At 36.7% G+C, this 18138-nt stretch overlaps 1 protein-coding gene across 8 annotated transcripts in view; it reads left to right on the plus strand.

Annotated features, from left to right (window-relative positions):
• Positions 1–18138, plus strand: part of EPS15 (epidermal growth factor receptor pathway substrate 15) — a 72614-nt gene that overhangs the window by 35229 nt on the left and 19247 nt on the right. For all 8 annotated transcript variants that reach the window (XM_037403711.1, XM_037403710.1, XM_037403709.1 and 5 more), the window contains 8 exons: positions 303–368; positions 815–940; positions 1392–1451; positions 3026–3226; positions 4837–4982; positions 5865–6024; positions 9671–9756; positions 15582–15654. In XM_037403711.1, the coding sequence (XP_037259608.1) occupies positions 303–368; positions 815–940; positions 1392–1451; positions 3026–3226; positions 4837–4982; positions 5865–6024; positions 9671–9756; positions 15582–15654 (918 nt within the window). The remainder of the gene's footprint in view (positions 1–302; positions 369–814; positions 941–1391; positions 1452–3025; positions 3227–4836; positions 4983–5864; positions 6025–9670; positions 9757–15581; positions 15655–18138) is intronic.

Genomic DNA, 18138 nt, shown 5'->3' on the forward strand with positions numbered 1-18138 from the left:
AAGCAATGTGGGCTGAGAATAAGGTGCTACATGCCCTAGTGGGGATTTGAATATAAAATTGTGGGTAATTGGAATATATATGTATATAAAAATATATATATGGTATTTATTCTCTTAGTGTTGTCCTTAATGGAAGAAACATTTTAAATTTCTTACTCTAAATATTGGTATCCTTAATGAAGGTATGTGTGACTAAAATGCAGTTCTGGCTTTGAGAAGGAACACCTTCTCAAATAAGGGAGTGGTTTTGCAAGGTCTCGTTTTTATAATATTTTTGGGTTTTTTCCCCTGTTTTTCCTTAGACTGATACTAGTAGTCCTTTGCTACTCAGCGGAACAGCATCGAGTGATGTACCATGGGCAGTTAAGGTAAATAACAACCAGGCTGTTACCTAGAACTCTGATGTGCTTTGCAAGAAAACATGTATCTGATTGAGAAAAATATAATGCTACTGGTAGCTATAAAGTATGATAAATTACCATTCATTTCAACTCTGTAAACAGGCTAGTAGACTTAATTTGATAAAGAAAACTTGACCCTTGGGAAACCTCTTCATATTTACAAAATTGGAAAAAAAATAGTTACTTGAAGCATGAAAATAATTGAAGAGTAAATTTCACTGGGTTTTGGATGAGTCTCTAGCTGCCTTAGAAAGAAAATATTTTTCATATTTTCTTTTAAACATCAGGAACTGCAATGTGTGTATTTTAAAGTGTAACTTAAAAAACCCAGTTAATACTTTTGAAAGAACTACTGCTTCTTAGGCTACGCATGTGACTTCCCATAAGTAATACCTTTTTTTCTGCCCCTGCAGCTGGAAGACAAGGCCAAGTACGATGCTATTTTTGACAGCCTAAATCCTGTGAATGGACTGTTGTCAGGTGATAAGGTGAAACCTGTACTCCTTAACTCAAAACTGCCAGTGGATATCTTAGGACGAGTAAGAATATCTTTCTTCTTAATCGTTAATTCACAAATAACAACTGTGCTACACTCAGTAATACCTCCTTTTCAGATTAATGCTTTTTAGTAATGAGCCAAACTACTAAATACTATCTCAAGAGTGGCCATACATTAAACTGTAAAAAAATAGAAAAGTTATTTTTTTATTTTGATAGACCACCTCTTACTACAATGTATCAGTTTTGTAGTCTTTAACACTTGGTTTAGGGCAGGGTGCCCTTCGTGCACTCTGTCTCCAAGGTAATCTCTCTTCTTTTGCATGGTTTATATGAAAGTATGTTGCTTACTGAAAACGAATGCTGTTCATCTTAATAAAAATTCGGATATGGTGGAGGGAGGCTGTTCCCACATTTGTTTCTAATGAGGTTTTAAATAGGAAACTGCTGCAGTTCAGGCAAACATCCCCATGTTCTGCTTTTTATTGGTAGGTGTGGGAATTGAGTGATATTGACCGCGATGGAATGTTGGATCGAGATGAATTTGCAGTTGTAAGTATCTTGGGATTTTGAAAGTCTGATGACAAGGGTTTTAAATAGATGCATTGTGTATTAATTTTTGACTGTTTCTGTTGTTCATTTATTGCCTTTGTCCAGAGACCTTAGTCAAGTTTTAGTACTATTTAATGTTTCTGTTGGTTTGTTGAATGTCTCTCAATACACAGCAGTAACTTTCTTTAGGCTAAATGAGCCATTAAAAACCCTTACCTGTGATCTGCTGTCGCATGAGAGGCTCGAGTTTTCACCGATTAAGTTTTACCTTAAACTTCAGCATTTATAGAGCTTGCAGGAGGCCAGTTTTAAAGAACTTACGTACAAGTTCCTCAAAAGCTCATAGCAATTTTAACACTACTAATGTAGGACTGATGAAATAACGTAATAAGTTTCGCTTTCCCCAAGAGATGGCAAGTGAGAAGCGAGTGGGAGGCTTTTACTTTTGAAGACTCTGTAAGTTTTGAATGTGATAGTAAGCATGCATCATCTTTTTCTCAAAACTTTTAGCATGTTTTTGCATGTAAGTCAATTGGAGAGGAAGGAATTCTGCATTCAGTCTGGAGGAGAAGATTTCATTTTATATGGAGAAATACCAAACCTAACTTCAACGGTTTGGAAAAGCTAACAAAATCTCTTAACTGCATTCTGCATTGCAAGAATCTTGAAAAAGTAATGTGACCTTTCTGTCCTCAGTTGGGAATAAAGCCAGCCCTTAATTTCTACAAACTAAACTTTTGCTCATCCTTTCAGAGTCAAGGTTTAAAAATAAAATGAAAATAAAATAAGGAATACCTGTGTAATTGTCAAGAATTGATGTTATGGACAACATCAAAACCTCGTGTTTTTTTCCTTCATAATATAAATGTGATTAATTTACCTTTTTCTTTTGTCACTTATATTTTTGAGAAAGAATAAAATTATAAAAACTGCTTCTTTGAATATTTTTCTAGTCCTCTTCAGGCACCTATATACTTCAGTTTCTTTTGAAACCAATTCCTTTAAGATCCTAGTAATTAATTATTACTATATTTGATTTCCTGTGTTTATGCTGTAATTCTTCCAACTTTCAGCCTTGATTTCAGAGTATTGGTATGTTCTAGGGAAATGTTTGAGTTAAATTAAGCTATGAACTTATAAATTTTATAATACTTTATAGATTATATAAGATGCAGTTCTGAGGCTTGAACAACAGTCAAAATCATTAAAACATACAACCTCAACAAAAGAATAGACACTAAGTGGAATGATTCCTGGAAAAACATAAATACATTAAAATTAAGTGTTCGAAGTGTTCTCTCAAAATTCCACAAGTGGTGGTACAAGCTTAGGAGAATCATTTCAATGTTCTAAAAGATACTGAACTTCCTTCGTTAAGCACTGGACCTCAAAAGAAAGTAGTAATGAAAAACACAGGTCAGAAGGCAATGAGCTGCAGTTCAGTTGAGGGGGCTTGTAAAGGAGAAAGGTAAGAAATAACTTCGGAGCATTTCTTCATTAACTAATTCCTTAATTTATAGATATATATTTATTTCTTGGATATTTACATCCACGCACCTTATTTTCTTGTTCAGGCCATGTTTCTGGTGTACTGTGCTTTGGAGAAAGAACCAGTGCCAATGTCCTTGCCTGCAGCTTTGGTGCCACCATCCAAGAGAAAACCTATCAGTGTTCCAGGAGCAATGCCATTAATTCCATCTTCAGCATCTACCAAAGAGTCTCATCAGTCCTTGCCACCTGTAGGCATTTTAGCTGCCAAAACACCATTAACACAGGTACAGTGCTGAAGCTACTTGGGGTGAGGAGATTTCTGCTCTTTTAATGCTGTACTTTGGAAGCTGCTGGTATGAAGAGTCTTGATAGAGGTTTTTAGTTTCCTTCTTGCCCTGTTGATTCATTGATGCATTTGAGGCAGCTGATGGGAAGACCAGGTGGACAAGTGTGAAAGTTATCTTCTGCTTTTTCGAGATGTCTTCAGATATAAAAAGTTGGATAAAAAAGATGTTGTTTAGTAACATTTTTTAAGGTATTCTTAAAATAAATTATTTCAAGGCATCAAGCTAAACATAGAGGTCAAAATATTAAGAAAACAGATTTTAAAATGTAGTCCAGGTAGACATCTGCAGAACATGTCTCCTGGCTGAAGACCGATTTCAACAAGGACAAATAATATATATTAGTATATATAAATGAAAAAAAATTATGGCAGGCATGTATGCACAGTTGTATGTGCAGGTGTGCATGCAATTTGAAGAAGACATTAATGAAAATGGACTAGAGAGATGCACAAGCAATAGGAAAAGGAAACAAAAGGTCTGGCATATCCACCTAAACACACAGGATTTGGTGTTTGTTCTGAATATGATGATTGAGCTTGACACCTCCCAGGCCCTCCAAGCAACTTATTTAATCCTTGTCATTTTAGAATCCAGAATCTGAGAAAATGTCTTTCCAAGTAGTTTCTAATTTACTCGTTCTATTCAAAATAAGAAGAAAGTGAGAAGGGGGTCTAAGGTAAGCATTGTAGTATTTAATGCGTAAGATGCTGCTTGGACATTTGGATACCCATATTTGAGTGATCGGTAGGAAACTGGCATTTTAGTTCTGGAGGTGCCAAGGTTTTCATCTGACAACGCACTGATGGCAAATCTTGTTGTATGTATTACTAATCAGTGCCGTTCTGGGTGAGTGTTTCAGTGTATGCTTTATGTACAGCACCATTTGGGATTCATCTGTTCAATGTCCTTGTGTGCTGAAATTAATTAGCGTTCAAAAGCATGCACTTGAAGCCATTTTCACTCAAACTCAAACATCTTTATAAGTAGCTTAGTGTTTAGAAATAGTGCTGAAGTAACAGAAGCGGCACCAATTCATGTGTTTACCTTGATGGGAGGTAAATTCTACAATTTAGAATGTGCCAACAATTAACAGTCAGGGCTTGAGCAGTTCTTCAGTCCCTCCAGCTAAAGCTCCCTGGCTGTGTAAGGGGAATAAAATTGACAGAGCCAGACAGTAAGCAGGGCTGTGACTGAGCACAGTGATGAGGGCACAGCCCCATGCTGGGAGGAGGTCTGGGCTCCGGGAAATACTTTCAGTGGATAGGCAAAGGGGTAGAGCAGTACCGCCAGCCTTGGTGCTTCACTGATGTAAATACTTTGCTTCTGCTTTTGGAATTGCTTATGGATCTCTGTGTGTCTCTATCTGGGAGGATAAAACTTGCTCATGAATGAGGCACCGATATCACTTCTTAAATCTGTGCTGTAGTCCTTGAATTTATGTAACTCTGAAAGTAGCTATCTGAAAACAGAACTGCCTATATCTTAGTATTGTGGTTTTGGTTTGTTTGTTTTTTTCTTTTTCTCCTTCCATCTCCACCCCCCTTCAGTGGGTTGTATCGCCTGCAGACAAAATTAAGTATGATGAGATCTTTGTGAAAACTGACAAGGACATGGATGGATTTGTGTCAGGTGTGGAAGCCAGAGAACTATTCTTGAAGACAGGACTGCCTTCTGCTCTTCTTGCACATATCTGGTAGGGTTTTTTTCCATGACAGCTGTTTAGACGATGGCATGGTTCTCGCTCCTTCCTAGCACTTTTCTTGAAAAGTGCTATTTTGACATTTCTGGAAAATGAACGGTGTGGGGTTTTTTTTTTTATATAACAGCATGGCCTCTGTATAAGTAGTGGTAACTTATTTACTTCTGCTTTTGGACAGAAATGGGGGTTTGTGCTATGCCTTATGTCTTAGGGGAGGAGGTAAAGTGCCTGAACACAGATTGTTATAAACAAATACTACACTTCAGCTAAACCAGTGTATTTAATGCATCCTTGTGTTGCTGTGTATCTAAACACTGATACTATCCATATACTGCTGAAGAGAATTACCTATGTAATATCACATGAGACTGAGACTTATGGCCCATCTTATTCGACAACTTGTCTGTTATTACAGCTAGTAGTGACAGCTATTGCTTTTTTTAATTTTTTCCCCACTGTAAGATATTGCAGGGCACTCTGATAGAAACACAGACACCCCGCCCAGGTATGGTTGCTGCAACTTGTGCTTTAGGAAAATGCAGATGAAATTGTGTTGGCTGTGAAAAGTTATTTAATGTAGAAGCAACTTCAGTTACAGATACTCAGGTGTTATGACTTACAGCCCTGATTCTGCCTTTCAGTGGATCAGAACCTACTGTAACAGCTGTGGACCTTTAGCCTACCAAAAGAAAGTGGCCGTGTATGTTTGAGTAATGTTTTCTATTTATTACCATGCCTTGCTGCTATATTGCCTTTTTTTAGAAGAGGAGATACACACTAGCAATTTTCACATTTTTAAATGACAGCAAGTACAATAAAGAGGGCTGTACTTGCAGAAATGAGGATTTGATTTATTTCATGTGTATCTCTGTACAGGGCTCTCTGTGACACAAAGGACTGTGGAAAGCTTTCAAAGGAACAGTTTGCTTTGGCTTTCTATTTAATTAATCAGAAGTTAATGAAGGGCATTGATCCACCTCAGGCTCTGACTCCGGAGATGATTCCACCTTCAGACAGGGGTGTCGGCTTACAGAAGGTAAGGATGGGTTTGACATTTTTGGTATAAATCTCAAAAAAAGAATGTTAATTTCAAAGGCTATGCAAGAAGCACCTCAAGTACTGGCATACCTTAAATTTATCATAATACCAAGAAGCAAATGAGACTTAGGTGCAAAGAATTGACAAAAAACTGTTCCATCCATGTTTCAAAATGAAGCTGTCATTTATTATGCCTGCCAACCAAGCGGAGAGATCTTATGTGGAGAAAGCATTATTTTCTATTTTTGAAAGAATAAGCCCTTCTACTAACTATCTAAAGAACTTTTAGTTTGCATCTGAAATAGTGTGCACAAGTTCCATGTTTTTCCTTGAATGTGTCCGCAGTTACCTTTTTTACATAGATCTTTTTTAAGAAGTCTGGAAACAAGGTGAACTAAATAAAGCTTAGAATTATATATTTAAAGTTTTAAAAGTAAATGGTCCTCCATTTTATGCTTCACAGATAGTTTAAATGTCTTCATAGTCTGTTGATTGCCATCTTTCTTAATCCAGCAGTAGACTGTACCTCAGCAGTTCAAGTTGTATTTATCAGAAGGGTAGAGGTCATCACAAATTCTTACTTGTTTTACACATCATGAAGTCTGATGTGAGTTACCTTTTCTTGGTTGTGCAAAACATTGACCTAATACTACAACTTTCTTAAACAGAATGAAAAATTTGCACTTGAAAAAGTGAAACTCAAAATTTGGCACTACTTTTGAGTTTCTGTAACTGATATCTAATTTCTTTTTACATTCTGTTTTTAAAAAGTAATTGCTTTATTTGCAAATCTACTAATCTTTTTTGTATGTTTGCTTTCCTTTCTATGTCTCTTTTCTAGTTTGGACTGTTTTTTCCATTCTGCACCACTCTGCTTTTCATCCTTATTATTCTGTCAGTTTGTTAACTCTGCTTTCTCAAGGTTAGAGAATCTTTGCTTTTCTAATATTTACTGTCTGTTGGTTTAATAATGAACATCCTTCTAAAACTCTTACATAATCATTGGAATAGCACAGCACTTCTCTGAAGTGTCACAGGGTGTACTGATCTCAGGTTGTTGCTGATCTCCACTGTTGTTCATCTGGAAGAACCCCAGGGTTCTTCCTTGAACCCAGACCTCTGTGGCTGTTACCTGTTGGTAATTTATGCTACTTGAACTTAAAGGAGAAAATGCTACATCTTACCCTGTTGAAACTGTTGGGGAAGTGGTGACAGAGTAGTAGCCCATTGTGAGAGTTGACAGTTATCGTTATGACTAACAGCTCGGTTTTACTGATTATATTGCAGAAAATTTAGTGATTAGAACACATTGGATGAGATCAATGTTGGTTACTGCTATTTTGTGTGTGTAAAATGTTCTTAGAGAACTCTCAGACATCAGTGTGACTTATTTTTTTGCATTACTAACATAAATGCTGAGTAAGAATATTGTGAAAGAAGGTAAGTTAGCTTTTAGCTCTGTAAGTCCTTACCATTTGTTTTACTAAATTGAGCTGAATCTTCAGCTCATTTTGAGCTTTTTGAAAAGAGATGTTGTCTTGTTGATATGAAAGAACCTGTTTGTCCAAAGTTATTGCTAAAGAATTGAACCTAAAGGATAAGAGCAGTAGGCAGGAATAGGCTTTTTGCTGGTTTTCTTGAAGTGGTGTGGCTTATATAGGGAAAAAAATGCCAACAAACCAGCAAACACACACCCCCCCCAACAAACAAACAAAAAAAAACCCACAAGAAAACAAACCAAGAAAAATACCTTAGGCTTTGTCTTCTGAATTGACCAATATAAAGGTAGCAGCAGAAATATCAGTAAGTATAATGTTAATCCATTATGTTTTTAAAGTAGAGGAAGTTAATTTGTGATCCTTCTCGGTAGATTTTCAGAATGCATATGTATATATCTTGCTGTTTCTAATGTTTGGTTTCCTTACAGAATTTTGTTACCACAGTAGTGTAATTTTTATTTCAGTTTTGAGGCCTGAATGCCGGTCCTGTGAATGGGATGCAGCAGCAGTCTACTACTTGTTGCTGTGTTTCTTCACCTAATTGTTTGTAATCACCAAATAGTACTTGCATTACTAGCCGTAAAACTTAAACTTACATGCGAGTTCCTTTCAAAGAATTTTGTCAGGAATTCACTTTTATTACGATTTTGAATTAAAAACTGGCAGCATTGTTTGCATGTGTGTTGCAGTGTAGTAAATGGCAGCAAATAGTTCTAACTTTTGTCTTTGTTAACTAGTGTGTTGAAGCTAAAAATGTTGGCTTTGATGTTGCTCCCCACACCCGTTCTCTTGAACAATTGAAAATAAGATTGAATTGTATTTTGTTCAAGTTTGCTGGTGTTAGTGCGCAGAATTTCTTTAACTGATGAAAAAAGGAGGCCAGGAAAGAATTGGTACTTGTAGCTAGTAGCTCCATGTTTTCCTTCTGTCCCCTTCCTAGGAGAAGTAAAAACTTTGGCACTGGAACACCATGAGCAATTCTGCAAAACTCTGGTTTAATTCCTTTAGAACAGGATTGAACTTCATAGTTATTTTGCCTACTCGAGAAACTGTACACTAACCAGTTTAAGAATAGCTGTATGGATTTTTTTATTCTCAGTTCATACCATTTGTTTTAGTAAAATATGCATGAATAATCCATAGTTCTGCTGAATAGTATTGTCTGCCACAGAGTGCTCAGATTTACTGTTTAGGTATTTTCATGGCTCTTGTGTATGTTGGTTTTTTTTCTCAGAGTATGAGCTTGAATAAACACATAATGAATAGTATCTTGATTGATCTTCAGAGAAACTTCAGCATTTGAAAACTTTTGTGTTATTTTGGGGTTATCACTTGCTTTTTTTAGTTATATGTATATACTTTTCCTCTGAACTTTGTGTTTTTCCTGGATGGTTTTGTTCAAGACTTGAAGGAAGTGATGTATTTATAGAAGGTAGTTCCAGTGACTACGGCTTCTTAATGTTCACCTTGTGATAAGGCACAGTAGAACAATTACAACACTTGCTAATTTGTGCCTTCAGCATTTGTTCTTTAGTCATTTATGTGTACATTTTGAAAACAAGTAATACGTATTACAGTCATCATCTTACAATGACATTAAGTAAATGGGAACTCATGGGTGTAACTAAACTATGACTTTGTATTATCAAAGTTTCATTCAGTACTCTGGAGGATCGCATTCAGCTAGCTCGATACCACTTAGTGTTGCAAATAAGTGTCGATACTCTGCAACAGGAGGATTACCAGGGTGAAGAAATATAAATACAGAAGCAGTAAACAAACCAAACCACTCTTAAATGAATGCTAGGAAGCCAGCTAAATGTTAACTGTAAGATAAATCTCATTTTAGAACTAGGTGGGGTTTTTTTTGTACGATCAGGTGGTCCTGTGCTTGTGTTGAGGATGGTCTTCAAGAGTTTACGGGAGACAAGCTCTGTTTGAAATACTGGATGCATTGGATGTATGTTTTGTTCTGTTAATGCAGCATCTGGACTGTTTGGGGTTTCTTAAGATTGAAGATTTGAAATACAATGCTACAAACAGTTGTTACAAGAGGATAGCTCATGCTGTCACAAAAAGTAAAGTGAACATAGTTGTTGGTCAGCATAAACGATAAACTAACGGTATTTATTTTTTATGTTTCAGAGTGCTCAAGGACCGAATTCTGTAGCAGATTTTTCTGCGATTAAAGAACTTGATACATTAAACAATGAAATAGTAGACCTGCAGAGGTAGGTAAAAGAGGAGTAGTCATAGTTGCCTTAGATTCAATTGTGCTACTTACAGTTAAAAAAAAAAAAAAAAGTTCAGTGCATAAGAGAAAAACAGGTGGTAATAAGTCTGCTTTGCTAAAAGAAATGGTTAGCATGTCTGTACTACTGTTTAACTCTTTTACCCTTTGTTCACTCAGATGAGTGCATTTAATAACAGGAGGACTGTGAAAGGTCTGTCCATCATGCCTTTTGGGTATGTTTGAGAGCTGCATATCTTAGCATCCTGATATGGAGCTATTCTCTCCTGTTACCTTCATTAGCGGATGAGAATGGAGCAGGTGTTTAGGATGCTGGAGTGATGATATAAATTGGTATTAGTTGTCTTTGATTTGTAGAGGGAATTCTAAGGACTCTCTTTCTAGTGGCCGTGAGGAAGCGAGATGAGAAAGATCAAGAAATATGTAGGGTAGAGAGTGGGAAGATGCATGTATATGGACCCCTGCTAGGGTTTTGATGGTGGTGAAGATGGACATGCTTCTCTTCTGTTTAGTAAAATAAACTGTTGCACTGAGAAAAATTGTTTTAATATGAGATCTGCAGACCCTTGGGTTCCATTAATTATTTAAAAGATAATTATGAAAATAATTTCAAGTGACTAAGAAGATCAGGTTCATGTATGTTGTATAGCCTTCGTCATACTCCCAAGGCATAGCATAGTTTTCTGTAGTGATTTTTTTTTGCATGTGTGTGATACCATAAATCTACTGAAAATTCTATTAAGAACAGTTGATTCTACTATTTTGGAAGTGAGGGTGCTTTGTCACGATGAAATCTGCCTGTCTTATTCATGTCGGTTGCACGAATGATTTAATTTTGGCAGTATGTCAAAGCACAGTCTGTTTCCTAAATACATAAATGTTTTTTCATTTCAGCTGCTTATTCTCCCTCTTACTACTCCCACTGCCTCTTCACTTCCCCCTGCTATGTTTTCCTCTGTTGTTCTTTAGGTTGTGTTAATTCCAATTTTGGACTTTCATATTTATTGGCCTGAGAATGCTTTACAACCCTGTATGTTTGACGTTAGTATCTTAGAGGGAAATGATTTGTTCACTAGCACGAATTTTTAGGTAATGTTGGTTTCCACTGGGTGGGCTTGCAGCCTAACATGCAAGCCAGTCTGGTTGTCTTGTTTTCTTTTCTTGCTGTGAGGTATGAAGGAACCATGGCCTTTGGAAAGTCATTGCTTCCATTTCTTCAGTGGCAGATAGACTCGAACAATTATTTAAGGCGCATTACTGGATTGTTGAAGATACGGTAGGGGCAGCTATTTGTATGTATTTATTTTTGGAAAGGGGAAATTCTGCCTGTGATTTAGAGGTTCAGAGCAGAACTGGATTAACAATCAGAGGGTTAAGCTTCTGAGTGACAGAAGTATAATAGTGAGAGGTTTGTGCGGTTTCATTGAGAATGATAAGCAAACTCTCAATGTCATAAAGTGAGTTGTGACTAAAGTAAAATTTTTTTCATTTTTATTTTTTCAATAAAATTATTTTTTTACTATTACTTGGAAATCCTTTAGCCACTGTAGACGAGTTACTTCGATAGCAGAGTAAATATTACTTTTCTGTACCTTTCCTAAGCACAGGTAGCAACGCTAGGTAAATGTAGGAAATTTATTTCACTTTTGGCAAATCCACGTTTCAGTTATAAGTGTTGAAGTACACTTTGTCTTGACAGTTATCATATAAAAATGTAATTTAAACTTGGTGGGTTTTTTTTCATTATTAAATAAGATACATTGTTCAGCTATTGAACTCAATATGTAGTAATTCTAGTCCATGATTCCATTGGGAAGTATCCATGAGAGCTGCATTTCTGAGACCCACTAATAGAAATTGAATCTATTTTTGAAGTGCACTTGGGAAAAATAACAAAAAGGCAGCAGAGGAAATGCCCAAAAGAATGACAATGTGTGGAAAACACAGCTTTTTGAGAGACTGAGTGAAGAATACAGAGGTGATGTGTTTGTGGCTCAACACTTTGTGTGGGAAAGATTTCTGGTAGCCAATAGCTTTTAAATCTAATTCAGTGAAAACAAAGTCAGGAAGGTGGAGGTTGAAGATCAGATGAAGACTAAAATGCAGAACACTTATTAGTGAGGATAATTCCCCACTGGTAGGGGATTGATTTGCCTAGGGACGTTGTGGAATCTGCATCATTTTGAGCCTGTCAGCACTGCTGCCTGTAAGTTCTGTTTCAGTTGTACTATATTTTTAGAAAGCTATTTGAAGCTTTTTTGATCAGCATTGTGGGAGTCTAGACCAGATGTTCTTAATATTCTTTTTTTGAGCTATAAAACCTTTTTCTTCCCCAGCAAACCCTGCTTTGCTTTTGTGTATTCAAAGCTAGCTACAGCCTGCAAATTAGGGGAATTTCTTCAAGCTTTACCAATACTACATTCCTCTCTAAGCATGTTAAGTAGTTGAGCTTAATTTAGTGTATCTCACCAGCGGTGCCATCCTTTGCATACGTTGGACAGCAACAGTTATATTGTCTTGAATATAAATTGGGTTAAAGAGAGCGTAAAGCTGCTACGTTGGTCTCTCTAAAGTAAGGAAATGGCAAAACGTCCCCAGAAAAACAGGGCAGCCTTTCCCTGCCATACATTTGCATCAAGCCTTTGTTTCAAAGTTGAGAGATGTACTGCTTCTTGGCAAAGCAATGGTAAGATTCTTTTTGTAGGTTAGATGATTTCTTTTAGGCTGTGGTTTGGAAGTAACTGAGCTGTTGCAGCTGAAAAGGTTGAGGGGAACAAAGGGGAAACAAGAAGAAACAAGGCAAAATTACCCTAGGCGGTTTTTCTAGTGTTGCCGAACTGAAATACTACTACACTTATGAATTCCCAAAATTACAAATGTTTGTGAAAATAAGAAACGTTGGGCAACTGTGAGTGTAGGTAATGCTACCAGCTCTGTGAGCAGTCATCTGTCTATTACGGAAAAGAATTATGATTTCTTTACTTTTTTTGCTTTTGTAACTAAGTGTTATTCCAAGTGTTAGGCATCAAGAAGCCTGGCCAGGGTCGGTTTATGTTTGTCTTGAATGCCTCTACTGACACAGGGACTCCACAGCTGTCAGCTGTAACAAATATTTGCAATGTGCCATTTGGGAGCCATCCCATTTATAAATTGCTCAATGCACAAATTAGTATAAACCTGATGGATTTACTGAGATTATTTGATTGTAAATCATGAAGTATCTGCATTGGAGGAACCATCTGTTAGCTTTGAGGATTTTTTTAATGATTGGTTTTAGTTTCTTTAGAAGGTTCTCCTGACCTGACTACTATTAAAATGCATAGGGAAATTGTATTGTTTTCGTAAATAGACTTGAATTGGTTACGAGTGTCCTTCATTGGCAGACCACAGTGCTTTTTGGGTCATTGGGGTATTTTTGTTGGTGGGTTGTTTTTTGTTTGTGTGGGTTTTTTGGTTTTGTTTTCCGTTTGGGGTTCCCCCCCCTCCCCCAAGTACTGATGTGGTAAGGGACTTTATGATCCAGGAAATCTGTCATATCCAATGAATCAATTTTGTTACTTGTTTTTGGTTCTTTCAGTTGCTGAGCATTCCTACAGGGGCATACCAGATAGTTTGTAAAAGAAATGGAGGCATTCAGAAGAATTAGTGAATTAAGTAGGTCTGTGTTGTCTTTTTTTTTTTTGAAACAAAGAGGCATTGCTGGGGGGGAGGAGGGGATGTGTTATGTGTAGACTATATACACTCAGCTTGTTTTCCTTTGCCTGAGATTGCTGCCTAAGCTTTTCTTGTTCTGCCTGACAATACTTCTTTCACTTGAGTTTTTCAAATTCATTGTTTGTGTTGTGATTTAGCCAGCGTAAGCTGCCTGTGGGTGGGTTTTGTATCCTGTTGCTTGCTTAGCATAGTCCAGATTGCAAGATTTAGGTACCTGGCTTCTGTTGAAGTAAAAGGGAAGTGATTGTCATCTCTGACACTCTCAGGCATGTCAGTGACAGTAATGTTGAAAAGCTGTATATTAAAGCATACATACCTGCTTGGATTTCTATTTCCTACTCAGTTTTCATACCCAAGCAGGAAAAATAACAAGCATTTGTTTACCTCATCAATTATTCTCTTTTATCTTCAATCAGGAATAATAAGCCTGGATGTTTGCAAGCTCTCAGATGGGTGTCTGAGAGCTTGAAGGTATTTTTCAGCCTGACTTGTATTTAGATCTGTGAAAGTGCTTTATTGAAATTGATACCCTTTGTTCATGAAAAGTTACAGGAAGCAAAATCAACAGAACTTGTTTCAACCCTGTGTTGCAATGCTTTAAATATCTAAGTACAGCTATGCTACAAATACTGGTTTATTGAGCTATAAGTGTGTGCTATAGCTTTGATGGAAATGGTAGATTTGCTTAGAATTTCCATGATGCTTTTTTTCTGATGAATGGAGAGTGGGTAATTTTATGAAACTCGAAGGTTCACATTTAACAAAATAACCAGCTTTGTTCTTCAGAGTTCCTCTTCCCATGTCTTTCCTTTTCCTTCCATTTAAACCTTCCCTTTGGGCACAGCCAGCAAGTTGCTCTTTAATCAGATACTGAGATAAATAATAGCAGAACATAATCTATAATAATTTTTTTCCGAGTACATGTTCATTTAAGATCTGTGCCATCTGGATTTTTTTTTTTTATTTTCCATTGTGCATGCTTTAGAGGTAAACAAGAATTCCTCAGCTTCAGTAAAAAGAATTGCTTTACTCTGGAGTTGGAAATCCTTTCGTCTGTATTAGATAAGAGTAAACAGTAAGATTAATAGTTTTAGATTCAATACCAATCTGCTGCTATTAAAATAGGAAGTTACCTTGATTTAAGTATGTGTTAGTAATATAATTTGATAGCTTTTCACTATGGTATTTCATTTAGAAATGTTAGGTTTATCGTTGTTGAAATTCTAACTTTTAATGTGTGTGCTTATTAACAAAATCTTTATGAAAGTAAACATCTGTATACAGAAGATAGTGTTAAAAATGGAGCTTAATGCTTTTCTGCACCTGTGAAACAAGAAAATATTCCATATACTGTCACAGATAAACACATTATTTTTTTTTAAAACAGTAACACTTCTGAGTTGTCTCTTGGTTTGTTCTTTCTTAAAGCTGTTGTTTTGTCTGACTGCCAAGAATTTATTGATGATAATTCCCCTGTCATCAGTAGTCACTTTTAAACTTGAATAAACGTCTGTAGAGACAGACTTGAATGTGACACAGCAAATAACTACCTATGTGGTCTCTGAGCAGATAGTGATTACAGGGAGCTAACCTTTCTTCTTCTGACTGAGCTTACCAACAGATATATCTAAAATCTGATAGGCAAAGTTCATTAATCAGGTAGATTGGCCTGCTGGAAATGTTTTCTATCTGCTGCTAGTGCAGGAATTACTGTGTTTGCAGGGGTTAAGAGATGGAATCTGATGCAATCCCTCCCACTTTTCCCAGCAGTTTTCATTAGACAAGTGCTCCATAGCAACAGTGAGATCACTGGAGACAGTATTTCATTGATTTCTCCCTCCCGCCCCCTTCCATTTTTGAGCCATTCTTATCACTGAAGTGCAGTTGGGTGAAAAGACAGGGTTGTTTTTTTTTTTTTATGCAGAACACTTACGTGTTGTAAATAATTTGGAAAGCAGAAGTCACTTACATCTTTTGTGTTTCATGTTTCACTATGTATTTAAAGAGAGATACAGTCTTAGGGGGCTGGATAACTGTACCTGCTGTAGCTGATGTTCTTAAGTATTCTTGCATTGTTTGCTGGTCTTCTAGGGAAAAGAATAATGTAGAGCAAGACCTGAAGGAGAAAGAAGATGCCATCAAGCAGAGGACAAGTGAGGTCCAGGTAAATAAGACACACAATTATTGTTTGGACACCTGATATTGCTCCATGTGGTTCTTTAATGGCAGTGGGATTACTGAGTCTTTAGGTCACATCACTTAAGTAGTAAAAAGAAAAAAAATTGGTGGCTAAGAAAAAGAATGTACTTTGAAGTGTGTTTTCTATATGAATGTGGGTTGGTGTAGGTGTGTATATTTATATAAATGTGTGAGCTGTTAGGATATGTAGCCTGCACGGAGTTTTAAATGAAAAATATTACAAAAGAATAGATTTCCTCTTTTTCTTTCTTTTTTTTAATTGTTTTTTGGGGTTTTTTTGGTTTGTTTTTTAGGAAGGTTATCTAATGTATAATTAAAGCCAAAGACAATACTGTAGCATCGCAAATTAATAAACTTAAGTGGCTTGTATATGGGGCTGCTTCTTAAGACTCGCAGTAATTACCAGCTTGGGAGGAATGTTGCCTCAAGTGAATTTTGTCTACCATAAATGAATTTTTTAAAAAATCTGTTTGAATTTTATGTAAAAGGATGACATTGAATTTCCAGAATATTGGAAAATTTAAATTTTGCAAGTGTTTTACAGGGATGAAAAATTATACAGTCAGCATCAGTGTTCAGGGTGCTAACAGTCTAGCCAAGCTCTGAATCAAATGCTGCAAAGCAATATTTCAATTAAATTTTAAGCTGCAAAAGCAGCTGGTGTTGCTGCTCTAAGAAAAAAAACCTTCAGTGTTATATCTGATTACTTTACATTTATTTCTACATTTATTTTAGGAATCTTTATTTTAAATAATCTTTATTTGATTAAGAGCAAATAATGCAAGATTTCTGCATTTTGCTTTATGTTGGGCAGAAGAAGAGTTGGTGTGTTACACCAGTTGTGAATTTTGTGCTTGGCTATTTAATATCCTTAGAGCCTGGATGATAATAATGTGACCTTTCAGAAGATAATCAGATGCTGGCCTGTATGTCAGGATGGCAGCTAGATTCAGCAGCTGCAGGAATGCATGCAGAAGTTGCCCATGTCTGTCATTCTGTCCATGCACGCAGCAGTCTCTCTGCTCTCCCTCCCCACTCTGCAGATTGCCTTTTCACACTATTAAAAATTCTTAGGGGTATTCCTGGTTTTGTACATAGGATGATTTTGTTGGTGTGTTCTGGAATCTGTGTGTGTGCATGTGAAGGTTGAGTTCTCTGGTGCCTTTGCACAAAAGGTATATAAAGCTAAATAAAAACCTTAAATCTATAGTATTAGTGCCATCTGCATGGGTTTAGTATTTTATAGTCAGCAGCATCACAGAATCAGTTTAAGTCGTATCTAGAGCAGTAATGTTGGAAGCAACTGTCTCTGGTCTTTAACCTCTTAGTGATCACACCAGCTATTTGTCCCTTGTTAAATACAGAGTTCTGTCAGTCTGCGGAGATGGAACAGTCTATTTTCGGCTTGCCAGACAAACAGAAACCATCAGGATCAAATAGGAAATGGCTGCAGCATTTGAGCTGGTGGCCCTTTATCTTGGGCCCTTTCTGGCTCCTGAATGTTGGAGGAGCTGCATGTTTCAGGAAACTTTCTAGAACTTCAGAGAATAGTGGTGACAGACTAATATGCTTTTTTTTTCTTCTGGTTTTATTCTAAAGGTGGCATTTCTAAAGATGATGTACAAAACCAGTGTGTTCTAATCTGCCACCTTGGATCAAGCTAGTTCCATGGCATCCCACTCCAGAGTTTCTACAGAATTACTACTACAAGTCATGATCTCAAATACAGCTGTGGTCTGTGATGGATCAAACTGATTTGTAGAGGGGGAGGGAAAGAATTACAAGGGTTTTTTTCTCATATAAAATAATTTATATACTATGTAAATAATAATAATAAAGACAGGAAAAGTGTTGGAGGAAGACATAGCATACTGATGGGTTTTAATGGGCGTATTAAAATATCAGCTCTTTAGTAGCAAAGGTTAAGGGCTGTTTTTTCTTAAAGTTACAGGCATAGCAACAAAGTTCAAGCCACTTCTAAGGCATCGTTGCCTTAACTTTGTGATTGGATTAGCATTTTCCTATAAATAGGGAAGTAACAAAACTCTGATACAAAGTGTTGCACTTGGCAGTAGAGAACTTTGTCTTACAGAGTTAACGTGTAACTAAAACATTAAGTTTTGAGCAGGTGGCATCTGAAAATGCCCTTACCTGGCTGTCCGCTTGCACCCTCATCGCCAGCCTGATGCAGACACAGGTGTTGGAGCACAGTGTGCTTCAGCAGCTAGATGCTGCCTCAAGCAGTGGGCTTTTGAACACATTCACAAGGCTGTCATCTTCTGTCTAGCACTTCACATGTACAAGCATGGTTTGTCAGTCTACCTGATAAGAAAAGAAAAGCAATCCTCCTGGCTTTCCCAGCAGTTACATGGCCCCTAGAATTTTATTGACATGAAGTCAAGAAGGTCTGTATTTTGGTTTTCAGTGGACCGCTGAAACTTTGTAAAGA

The sequence above is a fragment of the Falco rusticolus genome, chromosome 11, assembly GCF_015220075.1.
Source record: "Falco rusticolus isolate bFalRus1 chromosome 11, bFalRus1.pri, whole genome shotgun sequence".
NCBI lineage: Eukaryota > Metazoa > Chordata > Aves > Falconiformes > Falconidae > Falco > Falco rusticolus.